Source organism: Mauremys mutica, chromosome 6, assembly GCF_020497125.1.
Source record: "Mauremys mutica isolate MM-2020 ecotype Southern chromosome 6, ASM2049712v1, whole genome shotgun sequence".
Lineage (NCBI taxonomy): Eukaryota > Metazoa > Chordata > Testudines > Geoemydidae > Mauremys > Mauremys mutica.
The window spans coordinates 79117863-79133923 of record NC_059077.1 but is presented as its reverse complement, the minus strand read 5'-3'; the positions used below and the strand labels follow the sequence as shown (position 1 = coordinate 79133923).

The 16061-nt window shown below is 42.7% G+C and overlaps 1 protein-coding gene and 1 pseudogene across 2 annotated transcripts in view; both read right to left on the bottom strand.

Annotated features, from left to right (window-relative positions):
- Positions 1-15827, bottom strand: part of ROR2 (receptor tyrosine kinase like orphan receptor 2) — a 221079-nt gene extending 205252 nt beyond the window's left edge. Inside the window, exon 1 of one of the 2 annotated variants that reach the window (XM_045021688.1) lies at positions 15409-15827. In XM_045021688.1, the coding sequence (XP_044877623.1) occupies positions 15409-15517 (109 nt within the window). In that variant the 5' untranslated portion in view covers positions 15518-15827. Of the gene's footprint in view, positions 1-13241; positions 13260-15408 lie in introns of those variants that run through there. The other variant, XM_045021690.1, reaches the window with a different exon arrangement.
- Positions 3101-3493, bottom strand: LOC123372977 (annotated as a pseudogene).
- Positions 15828-16061: the final 234 nt, after the last annotated feature.

Below are 16061 nucleotides of genomic sequence, written 5' to 3'. Positions count from 1 at the left end.
ATAGAATAATGAGAGTTTCTACTGTAGGGTGGAATAATGGTCTTGGGGCCAGACTTTGACACTTGGCTCCTGGCTTGCACTGAGAGATGGTGTGGAGCCAAGTCATCCCAAAGGGAGCTGAGGGAGAGATTGATCCTAAGGAGGAACAATCCCTCCCATAACTCTCTGGCACATAGTCGGAGCAGTCAGCCTGCAAAGTCTGTATATCCATGTTGCCTAAAGTGTGGGTGGCATCCCTCAACAGTGAGTACAAATGACTAGTCGGGCAAGGGGTGCAGACAGACCTCAATTCTTCTCCAGCGTCTCAGGCCCCCCCGCACCCCTTCTTTTCTTTTTAAGTCTTTAGCTGTTATGGTTACAAAAATAAATAAATAAATAAAACCACCAAGCAAGTGTAACAGATTCAAAGACGCTTTACTGAGATTGCAGAGGGCCTAAAATCATAGCTCTGAGGTATGAACTGCCCCATTCATTTCAATAGATGGTACTCCTCCAGAGTAATCTGGACCTCCAGGAATGCACAGAGAGTGTAGTCCCTGAGCTCTCCGAAGTTCTCAGAATTGTTCCTTGCCCTTGGATGGGGCACAATGATATAGGAAAGAATCAGTCCTGGAACTTTCACTCCCTCCCCCTACACAAGGGCCAGAGGAGTCCAGGCATTTATGAGTAAGACCACATTCAAAATAATTTCTATATGGCAAATCCATTGCCTACTGTTGAGGTAGATTTGCCATATCACCTCAATGAGATGTGCAAGTTTTCTTCAAAAAATGACATGATCAGAAATTATCTAGAATAGACAGAACATTCATAAGACATTTTTCAGCTAACATTTTTAGAAATCTATGCACACTGCCTGCAACAGTAATTACTACAGATTCCCCATTCCATAAAATTGTTCATTCATCAGCATCCCATTTCTAACTTTGTGAATGATTCCCAGAATCCTTCTGTCTGATGCCCCTATGGACATCAATTAAAATGTTTTAGTAATATTATGATCAACTCATTTCTTTATATCTTCATTATGTTGGAAGGTTTTGTAAAAAATGTCTAATCTATATGCCGTAAATTTTTAAAAAATAAATCATGAAACTCTAGCTAGTTTGACATACTTAAAGTATTAGGATTTAAAGAGATTCAGTAAGTCTTTTACATGCACTATGCTGACAAAAACAGGATAAGGCAAATGAGACAGGAGCCTCAGAAGGTTCTACAGGTTGGATAAGTATCCAAAAATTCACATATTAATGTCCAAACCAACTGAGTCTGCAAAACTGGATTATAAGTCTAGCAAGAACAGACACAGTTTTTCCAAGACATCTAGTACTGCTTCTGGTCTGGCTGGAAATACCTCAAGATTATTCACCCTTGCAGCATTAAATTGCTTCCAGCCAGAACTAGGAAGTGCAGTTATTAAAAAAATTAAAACAGCAAAGTTAGCCTCAAATAGGTTTGGTTCAGATCCTTTTCAAGCTTGTAATTTTATCCAAGCCAGATCACCTATCCCTATGCAAGGGATTTTGGTCAAAGAGAAGAGAATTTGCCATCAGCCACCATAGTAACCACAGAATATCTTAAATTTTCATGGTCTCAAATAGCAGCAACTTCAGCTATCAGGGTTCCCAGGGTACTCTAGGTGATGTCTTTATTTCCTGTTTCGCAGTAAAGGTATTCCCCACAAGGTTAGTATGTTTTTGGCTTGTCAAAAGATTCTTTTTGTTTCTTCAGCTTTATTTTAAATCATCCCTTCAAAACAATGTGATGTAGACCATACATGCTTCTTTCAACACACTGTCCTAATACTTATGGGGTAATTATGAATAGACACACCTTTTTCCTTGATACTTTGAATTCAGATTTACCCTAATATATATATTCCAACTGCTCAATTATATTTAAAATACAAAATTAATGTTTTAGTAGGAAGGTATAAACTTCCTCTAACTTTTTAATCTCTAGTCCATATACCATTTTTATGTCATAACAATAATTATGGCAGAAGACTCTCCTACCTGACACATTCAGTTTAAAAATGTTCATTCATTTTTACCTACTGTGATGCAAGGCTTAGGATGAAGGTCCTAAAACTCAGCTAAACAGCATTTGCTGGAGTTTACAATCCAAGGGGGTTTTTGAGGTTCATTACCTTCCTCATTCTGGTAACAGAAGAAGTGCTTTGGGACATTTGTCTTTAACCAACAATTACCTAGAAGTTTGCCTCAAGACAGGACACTTGGAGGGCCAATGATGTCCTATGTGGACATTACGGACAAAGCTCAGGAACGTAAGATTTACAGACATTTGAATCCTAAACGGCAATCAACTGTGAGAATATCCTGAAAAGGTCTGTAACAAAATCAAGCCCAAGCAATTAGAAAACATAAGACACACACAAAAATATTATCTCTCTCTTAGGTTGTTTTAAGTATAAGATAAAGGAGAGTATGTAATTTTATTTTAAAATGTATTTGAAAGTCCCAATTCAAGTTTTGTTACTGAGACAGGTTATAAATTAGAACCACACAGATAAGAGATTACTACTTGTAACCTACTTGTAGAGCATCTAAGGCCTTGTCTACATGACATAGTTTTGTTGACAAAAGTCAGGTTTCGTTGACAAAACAGTGAAGGTGTACACACTGAAATGCTTCTCCTGCTGACGTAACTCCCCTGCTATGCCGACATACTAAAACATGGGTGTCCAAACTATGGCTCGCAACCCGCATGTGGCTCTTTAACGTTAAAGTGCAGCTCTCGGAGCTCCGCCCCTCCCCCACCTACCAGACTGTGAGAAGCGGGGAGCTCTGGACTTCTACCCTGCAGCAAGGTGGTGGGGCTAGGAGCTTCTGCCAAAGATAACTGACCTACTAAGAGTTGGGGGAACAATTTAAAGGTTCATCTCCCCCAACAGCTTGAGTCATACATCCCAGGCATGCCGCCCCCGGTACCCTCAGCAACCCCTCCCTACAGCTCCCAGGTGTTAGCTCCACCTGGAGAGGCAACGGCAAAGAGCTGGGAGCTGCAGGGACGGGCCACTGTTTTAGCTCCACGAAGAGAGGCTTGTTTTGTGAGCCGGCGGACTCCGAGGGGGGGTACTCTAGGCTCTCCCCCCACAGATGTGAAGCGTCAGCTGGATGTCCTTGGGCAAGATGGTGACTCTCTTGGCATGGATGGTGCATGGGTTGGTGTCCTCAAACAGCTCCATGAGATAGGCCTTGCTCGCCTCCTGCAGGGCCATGACAGCAGAGCTCTGGAAGTGCAGACCGGTCTTGAAGTCCTGGGCGATCTCCCACACCAGGTGCTGGGGGCAGCTTGTGGATCAGCAGCTTGGTGGATTTCCCCGCAAGGCCACGGTGCTGGGGCGGTAGCAATGGGGCTTCTTCACCCCACCTGTAGTGGGGGCACTTTTCAGGGCGGCCTTAGCGGCAAGCTGCTTGCGGGGCTCTTTGCCACCTGTGGATTCACAAGCTGTCTGCTTGGTATGGGCCATCCTCGCTGCAGCATGCTACCAACCTCTCTCCAGTCCACCAGAAACAGCAGCACTCCCTGCAGCTCCCAGCTGTTTGCCGCTGCCTCTCCCATGGTCATAGCTCCTAGCTTGGCTCTAAGTTCCCCACACTGCCCCTCTTCAGTTGATGGAAGTGCTCCTGGTAAGGACCACCAACAGAAGGAGGGTAGTGAGGACATCAGCCACCACACTAATTAATCATGTTTTCACCCCTAGCCACGTGCACCCAGCATAGGTCGACTTAAGATTGTAGTGTAAACATAGCCTAAAGCAAAGTTTCTTGAGTATAAATAAGTGACCCTTCAATATAAACAATTAAAGGGACTATAGATACTAAATCCACTATCCATTTGGTTTAAAAAAAACTTTGATGACAGTCCACTGGAAGAAGATATTTAAGATATGGGGATAAAGACAAGAGAAGCTGTGATCTTTCTAAACCTCTCTAATGAATCAAAATTACCTTACAGCTCAAATGGAAGAATAATGTTGGGAAATTTAAAACATTTTTAAAAAAATTCTAGAGGAGAAATTCTAGAAATGTATTTTATGGAATTCTCTGGCTCTTAGTTAGAAAATGCACATTTATTAAAGTACTGAAAATACTACTGATAGGGACATATCAGAAGATAAAAATGGAATTTCTGATTGGCACAACCTTGCATGGACACAGTACTACCATAAGGGTAAATTATTTTAAAAGTATGTACTACTGGGATCTCATAACAACTAGACTAAATTTAGAGGAGAGAAAATCTAATATGTGTTGGGAGAGATGCAGGAAATTCTCTACATATTTGGTGGGAATGCCCAAAGGTAGTAAAATTTTAGAAACAAATAGTTATAGAGCTTAAAGAGATTACAGGTCATAACCTCCCTCTTGAGCCATCAATATTACATTTGCATGTCCCAAATGAGAAAGTATATATTTTAGAAAAACAAATTAATGAAACAATTTACTGGTGGCAGCCAGATGTGCAAGTGTTGACTGCTGGAAGAGGAAGGAAGTATCTAGTTTAAAAATGCAGTATGGCAGAATTTGTATTGATCATGGAAAAACTAGCCTAACAGACGTAATAAAGAAATAGTATTTCCATGTGCATTACCATTCATCAATTCTTATCAATTTCTTATCAAATAGAGTCAAACTCCTTATTTCATATACTAAACAGTATAGATCAAGAAATTCTAGATATTTGACCCAAGTCCTGATGTGTAGTATTATATTGTCTTATTTCAGACAGTAGAATTCTTTGATATTCTGATTTGGATGAATGCTGCTTTATACATTTTGTGGACATATTATTGTATTACTGAAGCATTTTCAGGGGTGGGAGAGTGTTGAAGAAGAAAATGAGGGTTCACACTGTCTCTCTTTTGTTTGCATATTTCTTTATGGCTGATCATTTTAATGTGTGGATATGCATAGCTCTGGTGTGTGCATATGTTGAATTATTAATTCAATAATATCTTACAGATGCAGATATGTAAACAGGTGCTGTTCCCATTTTGCTACTAAGTATATACATAATACAAAGGTCTTGGTCTACATTTGCCCCTTTCCTCACATTTCTCATTAACTTAAAACAAGAAAATATTAACCTTAGCCTAAGCTTTTTCTGGAGTTCGATTGTTCCTAAGGTTCTCTCTTCTGGACCTCTCTTTCTCTGTCCCTTGCTCCCTAATCCTCTGAAAAACACTCAAGCCCTTTTCAACACCTGAGCTGGTGCTAATGAAACCCACCTGGTCTGGCTGTCAGGTGAGTCAGCAAAATAATTTTCTGAGATTCTCCCCATATAGTAACCTTATTTAAATGTCCTAGGTTGTAGTTTATGTTGTGATAGAAATTTATTTTTCTTTAAAATAAAATTTAACGAGAAGATATGTATTTGGCTAGTATAAACAATATTGCTATCTCTATGCAATTTCACTTTTAACTGTTTTTCTTGGGAAATTGCATTTAAAAAAAATTAATTTCTTTCACTCTAAGTTACATGGTACTCCAATCACTCTAAACAAAAATGTGATATTGTATGATCTTTACAATGTTAAAATAAAATATTATCCTTATAGTTCAGTTTATGATTCAGTTGGACAGTTACGTAAGTTGTGTTGAAAAGCTAGTTTGAATTAATTGAGTGTGAAAGCTAACTTGTAGCAGAACCATGACCGAATTTATCTTTTCTTTATACAACAAAGGAAAGTCATTCTAGTTAAATACACAAAAGTACAGAAAAATAACTTTAAGGCATTAGGCTGGCAAAAGTAAGGAAAATCAGTTAAAGAAGCCACTTCATCCTGAAATAATACTTACCAGATGAGCTGCTAATGAACCGCCTAAAACAATTTTAAACCGGACAAGGAGCAGTGACCTAAAGTTATGGGAGTAGATGTTTAGGCTATAGATATTAGGAGAAGTTTTTAAACAGTCAGAGCAATTGGAAGCCAGAAATCTAAGTTCAGTAGGGTTCATAGGTCTCCCCAGGTTTCTCAGTGAGTTTTTTCCAATAGGAGAGAACACCAATTAATATTAAGACCACTAAGTCATCTTCTTATTTCTGGTATATCGCAGGACATGAAATTTCATCCAGATACTTTATATTAAGCCTCAAAGACTTTAGTTAGACTAAAGTATTTCAGTCCTCAGGGGACTTAACTGTGTGCTACAGGCAGAGAACAGGAGAGGCCCAACGTCACCAATACCCAAAGCTTGTGCAAAGGCAGTGAACTGATTAGATGAGATATGGCCAGATGATCCCAGCTGGCAAATCATGTTCCATATAGCAGAGGAAGGCAAAAAAACCCACAAAACCGTGTTGGTGAGAGAGAGAGAAGCTTACACAGAGCTCTTTTTTAGGTCCTTAAGACCTTGTTTGTCATCAGTACTTTCACTGGCTGACTGTCTGCTGAGTGTCTGTATAATTGATTACAACTGGTTGTATCTTTCAAAAGCTGGTTTCAGAGAATACAACCTGAATTGCTGATTGGGTAATACCAAATCTAGGAACATGCCAGCCCAAAGGACTCGGTCAGTGGACACAAAAGGACTTAGGTTCAGCATTGCAATGTCTAACTTTAGCTGCCCTGCTGCCACTCTAGTGGAATCTCCTGTTGAAACTTTTCCACTTTGTTTAAAATATTTGAATATTCATTGGGGCATGAATATTCATTCATTTAAATCAGCTTCAGTACCCAATGACTGGAAGTTAGCTAATGTAACGCCAATATTTAAAAAGGGCTCTAGGGGTGATCCCGGCAATTACAGACCGGTAAGTCTAACGTCGGTACCGGGCAAATTAGTTGAAACAATAGTAAAGAATAAAATTGTCAGACACATAGAAAAACAAACTCTTGAGCAATAGTCAACATGGTTTCTGTAAAGGGAAATCGTGTCTTACTAATCTATTAGAGTTCTTTGAAGGGGTCAACAAACATGTGGACAAGGGGGATCCGGTGGACATAGTGTACTTGGATTTCCAGAAAGCCTTTGACAAGGTCCCTCACCAAAGGCTCTTACGTAAATTAAGCTGTCATGGGATAAAAGGGAAGGTCCTTTCATGGATTGAGAACTGGTTAAAGGACAGGGAACAAAGGGTAGGAATTAATGGTAAATTCTCAGAATGGAGAGGGGTAACTAGTGGTGTTCCCCAAGGGTCAGTCCTAGGACCAATCCTATTCAATTTATTCATAAATGATCTGGAGAAAGGGGTAAACAGTGAGGTGGCAAAGTTTGCAGATACTGAACTTCTCAAGATAGTTAAGACAAAAGCAGACTGTGAAGAACTTCAAAAGATCTCACAAAACTAAGTGATTGGGCAACAAAATGGCAAATTAAATTTAATGTGGATAAATGTAAAGTAATGCACATTGGAAAAAATAACCCCAACTATACATACAACATGATGGGGGCTAATTTAGCTACAACGAGTCAGGAAAAAGATCTTGGCGTCATCGTGGATAGTTCTCTGAAGATGTCCACGCAGTGTGAGAGGCGGTCAAAAAAGCAAACAGGATGTTAGGAATCATTAAAAAGGGGACAGAGAATAAGACTGAAAATATATTATTACCCTTATATAAATCCATGGTACGCCTACATCTCGAATACTGTGTAGAGATGTGGTCTCCTCACCTCAAAAAAGATATTCTAGCACTAGAAAAGGTTCAGAAAAGGGCAACTAAAATGATTAGGGGTTTAGAGAGGGTCCCATATGAGGAAAGATTAAAGAGGCTAGGACTCTTCAGCTTGGAAAAGAGAAGACTAAGGGGGGACATGATAGAGGTATATAAAATCATGAGTGATGTTGAGAAAGTGGATAAGGCAAAGTTATTTACTTATTCCCATAATACAAGAAGTAGGGGTCACCAAATGAAATTAATAGGCAGCAGGTTTAAAACAAATAAAAGGAAGTTCTTCTTCACGCAGCGCACAGTCAACTTGTGGAACTCCTTACCTGAGGAGGTTGTGAAGGCTAGGACTATAACAATGTTTAAAAGGGGACTGGATAAATTCATGGTGGCTAAGTCCATAAATGGCTATTAGCTAGGATGGGTAAGAATGGTGTCCCTAGCCTCTGTTCGTCAGAGGATGGAGATGGATGGCAGGAGAGAGATCACTTGATCATTGCCTGTTAGGTTCACTCTCTCTGGGGCACCTGGCATTGGCCACTGTCGGTAGACAGATACTGGGCTAGAAGGACCTTTGGTCTGACCAGGTACAGCCTTTCTTATGTTCTTAAGGACTTGAACTTGACTCTCTCATTTCCCAGGAGAGTTCCCTAAATACTGGAATATAGATGCTGTCTCTATTCCCTCCCACCTCCAGAATATTTCAGTATTTTGTACAAAGTGGAACTGCTTCAATAGGAGAGAGCTCTGCTGCAAAATACTCTATAGGCCAGTCAGCTAAGAAGTGGAAGACCTGGATTCAAGTACCTGCACCAAATCAGGCAGAATGGGGATTTGAACCCAGGTCTCCTGAATTGTGGGAAAGTATTCTAATGACTTTGGGGAATGTGTGATGCCACCTCCTCTGGCTGTGCTTTATGCAGGGCTTGATCTGGTAGGTGTGCTCTGAACCTAGTCTGTGACTCCCACTGAGGCTTAGGCATAAAATAGGCATTGGGCATCAGGATTTAAGCAGCTGTATGCATGCTCATTGGCAGAAACTCAAGCACCATGGGAATTTTGGCACCTACAGGGTTAGGCAGAATCTGAGCATCTAACTATTGAACTAAGGCACTTAAAGTAACAGACATCTAAATGCTTTGTGGATCTAGTCCAAGGATTTTAAGGCATAGAAAGCATATCCACTCAAAAAATTAGGATCCCCTAGCAAACCAAAATAATGCAGAAGCAACTCCTTGGCAATGCAGTATGACCTTGGTAATACTGAAGTAGTCACCTATTGTGGTGTTTAGATGTGCTTGTAATTATTAGAACTAGGAGCCCTAGCTGTTGGGAGTCTGAAAGGACAGGAAACAGGAAGGAGGGGGGAAGAGTTGAGGGTGCAGCAGCAGCTTGGTACAGAGGTTTCCACTGTAAAAATACAGTCCTGTTGAAGTTGTTAGTACCTTGCCTGGCTGATACAACACCTATGTGGTAAAAACCTCATATCACATGCAATGCAAAATATGACCATAGCAGGGAAAGAGAATAATATAATGCCTAAAAGGATTCAGAATACTACTTTAATTTTTGCAGTCTACATTTAATATAGATTGTTAAATTAATGTCATTTACAGGCAGGCATGGTGTAATCTCTCTCTAATAGATATATGCACTGCCCTCCCCTCTAGAACTAGAATACCCAGTATGAGTCCATTTAAATCAATTGCTGCTGGGTTCTACATTAACTGTAACCACTAGGAAAAAGAGCTGAACCTTGCTGTAGATCGCTCAATTAAAAACAAAGGCAACAAAACACTGGTATGCATAAAGAATGGGATAGAAAATAATGAAAATATTATAATGCCATTATATAAATCAATGGTTCACTCTCCCCTGGAATATTATCTATAGGTCTGGGGTTGACCCCATCTCAAAAAAGATATGAAAGAGAAAGGAGTCTAAACACCACTGGCCAGAATGATTAGTGAAAAGGAAGGATTTCCACACAGAATATGAAAAAGATTGAAACAACTTAGTTTAGAGAGGAGACAAATGTAGTGAATGGTATAGAGAAAGTAAACCAGTTGCACCTGTTCAGCCTTTCCTAATACAAGAACAAGGGGCACTAATTTCAATTGATAAGGCAATAGATTTAAAAATAAGAGGAAATATTTTTTACACAATCGATAATTGACTTGTGGAACTCACTTCCACAACATATCACACCTAAAAATTTAGTGGTATTCATTTATATGTGGCAGTAGACATTTATATGGATGAGAACCTCCACAGTTATATTAGGGTACGTCTTCACTACCCGCCGTATCGGCGGGTAGCAATCGATTTCTCAGGGATCGATATATCGCGTCTCATCTAGACGCAATATATCAATCCCCGAACGCACTCCTGTCGACTCTGAAACTCCATCAACCCGAACAGCGGTAGCGGAGTCGACATGGGGAGCCGTGGACATCGATCCCGCGCCGTGAGGACGGTAGGTAACTCGATATAAGATACTTTTACTTCAGCTACGTTATTCACGTAGCTGAAGTTGCGTATCTTATATCGATTTTCCCCCCGTAGTGTAGACCTGCCCTGAGACGAATAAAACCTTTTAGAAGAGATAGAAACTCACCTGGCGTAAGAAAGAATCTCTCTGTGGGCATTTATTCCATAACTGTCCACTAAAGAGTTTCCTGCACCTTTCTGTGATGTCAGAGAGAGGATACTAGGCTAAATGATTCAGAGCATTCAGTGGTTCAATCTATCAACTCCTAATTTGGGCCTTTAATTGACTTTTTAAAGTTTGCAAGAGTTACTTACATTGTTCTCTCTTGGCCACTTGTAACAGTTCTAAATAAACTGGGTAAAAAAAAAAAAAACAGTTTGTACTCACAACACAAAAGTTAAAGTTTGTTCCCCCCTTCTTGGATTCATAATTTCCAAATTGGCAAGTTATTAGAAACAAAAAAAAAGGTACTAGGAATTGATAGATATGATCTTATTTATTTTTGTGAAGCTAATGAACAATAAGCTAATTGTATCTGTCCAAACTGTTTAGATTTCATTTTGAAATGGAAACATCATTGAAGAGAACTATTTTCTAGAATGCTTTCTACAACAGAACTAATACTAAGCCAACAGCTCAAAAGGCTTGCACAGAAGTAAATTGGTAAGGGACATTTGACTTCAAACTATTCACAGAGGAAAGAATCATTTAAGTTAAATTGTTATTTGTCCCAAATGACTATGCTGCAGGAGCCTGAAGTATTAGTAACTATAAAAAATAGGATTAACAAACAATGCATCTTCTTTCAGTGTAGCAAAATCCTGTCCTTTCTTTTCTTTGAAGCTTTAACTACTTTGTAGTCACTGGATTAGAAGACTTGAGTGCTTGACTACTTTCCAGACATGCTGAGCCGAATGACAACTTCCTTTACAAAGCAACAGCTCCAGAGAGAATAAACAAGCCTAAATAGCAAGCCATCCTTCACACAGGGAGCCTAGTTACAAGAATATTACAAACTAAATGAAATACCATAAGCAGCATTTCTTCCCTGTTAAGAGAAACACCACACCGTGCTTCTATAAACATACTAAGCTGATGCATAACAAAGGTGGTTTGCTTTCTTTGACATGACTGCTGAGAAGACAGACAATGTATGAACTATGAAAAGGGGACTCTGGAAAAAAAGAACTTGACCACTGACTGATAAATTGTTTCTAACATTTTATACTAAATGCATCTATCTATCATCTTAACTGAATACAACATTTCACTTGATAATAGAGGTTCTGTGAAGATACAGTCTGAAAAAGACACTAACAAATCCTTATTTACAACTCATATAGTTATCTATGGAGTCTCAATGTATATTGCAACAAGACCCTTTCCTTTCTAATTTCATACCAACCAGTATATGTGCACTAAGGCTGTTAGTTTCATAAATTAATGAACAAGTACATTTCCATACAAATGACAATACTCAGTACGATTAACACCTTGCCCAAAAGTGCAGTGAATTTAAAAAGAGATCAGCTTTCCTGAAAACAACTGAAAGCTCACTAAATAGGATTAATTTACCCAGCCTGTCAATCTGCCTTTTTCTCCCCACGAAGTCGCATTTCTGTGCTATTTACAGCAGAAGAGAGATTATGGAGAAAAGCATTTGTGATGGAATTGCTATTAACAAAATCAAGGCACTCCAGGGGGAAAAAAGTTTCAGTGGAAACTTCATTTACCTTTTGACTCAAAGACAAACTGAATTGCTATACAACTGGCACTGTAATTATAACAAAAAAGATTTGTGTCTTGTATGTGGAAAAAAGCTTGCCATAGAAAATCATCGTATTTAGTGAAATGTATTACTAACTGTATTAAGATTCCTCCATTTTCAGAGCTGCATGGGAATTAGCCAAATAATCTGCATTGGATTTAATGGGAAGTCTCTGGCTAAACCCCATTTATTAAAGTCAAGGGGGACAGAAGGGGTTGGTAGCTAAATCCAGTGAAACTTTAGAAATTCAAGGTTTTTACTACATCTAGTAATATATTTAAAGGCATTTAGATGTAATCTGCACTATAATAACTTTAATAATACTGTACCCAAAGAAATGTGTTCTCATTAGTAGCATCTGTAATTTTATAAAGTGCAGTATTTGTAAAATCATAACATTTCAGTTTTGATTTCTCTGCAAGTAGACATTTAGTTAACAGAAAAAAAAATCTTGCACCAATGTCCTACAGCCTTTCTAAGGCACATAAATGGTTGCTATAGGGTCATTAAAATGTGCAGGTCTTGCACCTAACATTAAATAAATAATTTTTAGAGCTCTGCAAATCTGCGGATATTCGCGGGTATCCGCATCCGCAGATGCAGATATCCGCGGATCATTTTTGCAAATGGGATGTGGATACAAATTTTGTATAATACGAGTTCTAACAACATACATACTAATATTTTCAGATTAATGTATGATTCAGCCAACCTATCTATAGGAAAAATAAATAGAGGGGGAAAATTCCCAACATTTTTAATTGCATTTTTTTATTCTATTTTTAGGACCATTCCACCACAACCAAGTCATATTGCCTACAAAGGCAATTACAGAAATAAAACTAGTATTGTCAATACAATCTCAGAACAACAACAAAATTAAGATTGTGCATGCACAGTTTATATCACTGTACATGGTTTCCTTAGAATATTTTGTCTTACACTCAGTGCTTTTGTCCCCACAAAAAAGACATTCCACTACTAACTCCCAGTAGAGACAACTGCTGTTCACAGGAGATGTAGAGAACTGTTTGGCATGTCTTTGTTTTTGCAGTCAATTATGCAGAGCTGTGACACTAGCAAACGTTGTTTGACTACACCCTGCGAATAATACTTAAGGGGTCACCCCATCAAAGACATTCGCAAGGGAGGGGGAGGGGAGAGTTCTTCTGCCAGCACATGAAGGGAAGGAGTGAGCTGGGAATGCTAGATAATCAATGAATATGCAGATTTGGGTAACAGGCAGCCAAATGTTTGAATGGCATAGTAACTAAGCAAAATACTCCAACTGTGATTTCACTGCCAAAGCCATCAAGAGTTTTACAAGAGTACAGAAAACATCTCACCAAAATCAAATTAAGCGTGTAAGGCAGTTTAAGACTTTGCCTAGAGAGACTCTTTGTTGAAAGGGGAGGGAGGCGTCCTGTCTTGCAGAGAAGGGTAGAGTAAAACTCTCTGGAAATCCTGCGCACGTCCTTCATGTTGGTCCCTAAAAACAGAACCAGCTGTTTTGAGAGATTGGAAGAAAATGGTGGGGAAGGGGGATGGTATCTGGCATTCAAGCTGGAACGACAGCACACACGGAAGGATCGCCATCTCCACAGCCAAGACTCCGGGAAGCTTTTAAAGGCACCCACTGAACATCTGCCACCGGCTAACACCCCGCACCGCTAGGGGCTTGCGCTTGTGAAATTCCTGCCCGATGTACACCCAGACTGTGGCTGAAGCTCCCTGCAGGAAAGCCAGGGCAGCAGTGTAGGGCTATGCAATTTGTTAGCGCTGCCCCAGAGTCTTCAAAGGGAGCAATAAAAGCCTCAAGGAAAGACGCGCAACGGGAACTGACTCCACGTCCCTGAGGTGTAACATGCTCCCCTCCTACCTCACCGCCTCCCCCAAAACCCTCCACCTTTCTCATGCCCCCTCCCTCCATGCTAATGCAGCAAATGGCACGACCGAGGAGCCCAGAGCTGACCAACAGGAAATATAGGCATCTGTCACCTCCCGGGGAGAGGTAAATGGATTACGAACCCAACAAAGGGAAGAAAAGCCCTTTCAAACATGCAACTGATTAACAAATCCCCTCCAATCTGCAGCATCACTGTTATTCCGTACAGACATCGTCGGGCTCCTCATGTACGTCAGGGCAATTAAGTTGACGCCTCTTACAAAGAAATGAAGATTCACTAGTTAACAGCCAAACTATCCCGTCGCAAAGTTGATCCAGGACGGACCGGTTATGAACCTGAAATGCAAATGACGACTCAGTGTCCTCTCCTCCCCGGGATCACTGGGCAAAACGCCCCAGGGAAGGGGTATGGGGAGCAAAGTTTATCAGCTGCGGGGTGGGGGGTTCCCGAGAACGATTTTGAGAGAGATCAAAGAGTGTCGGACTGAAGCCAGCAGCAGCTCCTATCGCCCCTTCCCGCTCCACAACCTAGGGGCAAGGGAAAGTTAAACCTCTCCCTGCTTGCTTCAAGGGGAGGGCCACACGGCTTAGCGGGCCATGAAACACACCGTTCATGGATGGAGCTTCTTTTACGGACACTGTAGCGCTTACACCAGAGCAGCTCTCCCGCCCAACAGGCTCCCAGAGCTCTCTATAAATCCTGGCGTTGTTGGACCAGGGAGATGCCGGACAAACTGGCAACGTTTCAGCAGCCGCAGCCAGTCCGCCACGGCGCGAGGTCAGATGTTAATAGGGCCAGTTTATTCAGCTCTCCAAACAATCGCAGTGCTTGGTGAACCGAGTCCGGACGTTTCCTGATCCCCAGGGCTGCCCCCTCGGCTCTCTGCGGCTCAGCCAGGTACACACAGGAAATGGGACCCTCCAAAACACACACACACACACAGAAAGAGACTCAATTAAGCCTCCATCAACTCCAAGCACCGCTGCCCCCCCACCCCCAAACCACTGCACTCAACCTTAATCCCCACCCCCACCGAGACTCTGGCAACACTCAACAGCCCAAGTAATAACACATTATTGTAGCCACTCGGAGTGGGGGAACCGCACCCTGAGCTCCCCATCAGGGCCTCTGACTGCAACAAACGTCCCCCGTCCTGTTCTTTGCTGCCCCCCCCCCATCAAACAAACAAACCAACTCCGTGCGGGGCACCCACTGCTGAAACGCATTAAGCGGCTCCGCTGCAGGAGCAGCTGGGGGTGAGGAAGAAGAGACGCTGATGGATCGCGGGAAGGGGAAGCCTCAAAAGTTTTTTCTCAGCAGTCACCCTCCCTCCCCCATGTAACATCAGGTTTCTATTTGGCCCCCAAAGACGACAACAACAAACAGACGGGCTCCGCCAGCCCCGGCTCGGAAGGAAGGCGGGGAGGGCTTTGCAGAGCTAGTCTTGAACCAAAAACATCCCCCCCCTCCAAAAAAAGCAGCACCCTCCCTCCGCCCGGGTGTGCAAGGCGGGCAGCCAGCGAATAAGGACCATGCCCAACCGGCACCAATGGCTAAAGCAGCCCCCCCCCCTCCTGCCCGGTGAGGGTGTCCCAGAGCCTCTTACCTGCTGCATAGAGGGGCAGGAGCGAGGACGCCGCCAGCAGGGCGAGCAGGGAGCTCGCCGCGCCCCGCCGCTGCGCTGGTGCCCCCCTGGCCGCTCGGGTGCGGACCATGCTGCCCGCGGGGCTCCCTCCGGTTCTGCTTCGCCTGCGAGGGAGGCGGGAGGCGGGCGCCCGGCCGCCGCACAAAGAGCCCTTTGTGGTTCAGCCGCTCTGGTCCCCGCCGCGGCTGCCCCCTCGCAGAGGCGAGCGGGGCTGGAAGTGGAGGCGCTGCCCGGAGCTCGCTGCGCCCGGTGACAGCCCGGGGCTGGGGGGATTTCACCTCCTCGCTTCAGCGCGGCGCAGCTCGCCTCGGCTCCTCCAGCGGCGTCCCAGTGACCAGCAGGCGGGGGCGGGGGCGCCCGGGCTCCAGCCGGCTCTCACTGTAACGGGCCGTCCCGGACTGAGCGAGGAGCGAGCCCGGCCGCCTCCTCCGGCATCCCAGCGTCACTGGGGGAAACCTCACCCCGGGGAGGGGGGACGGGCCAAGTCCGCAGCTCACGCGCGGCAGGGAAGGAAAAGCCCTGCGCTTCAGCCCCCTCTGCCGGCAACCCAGCAAACGCCGGGAGGGGGGAGGAGAGCGGGACTTCAGCAGCTGGAGGAGGCCCCGCGGGAGGGG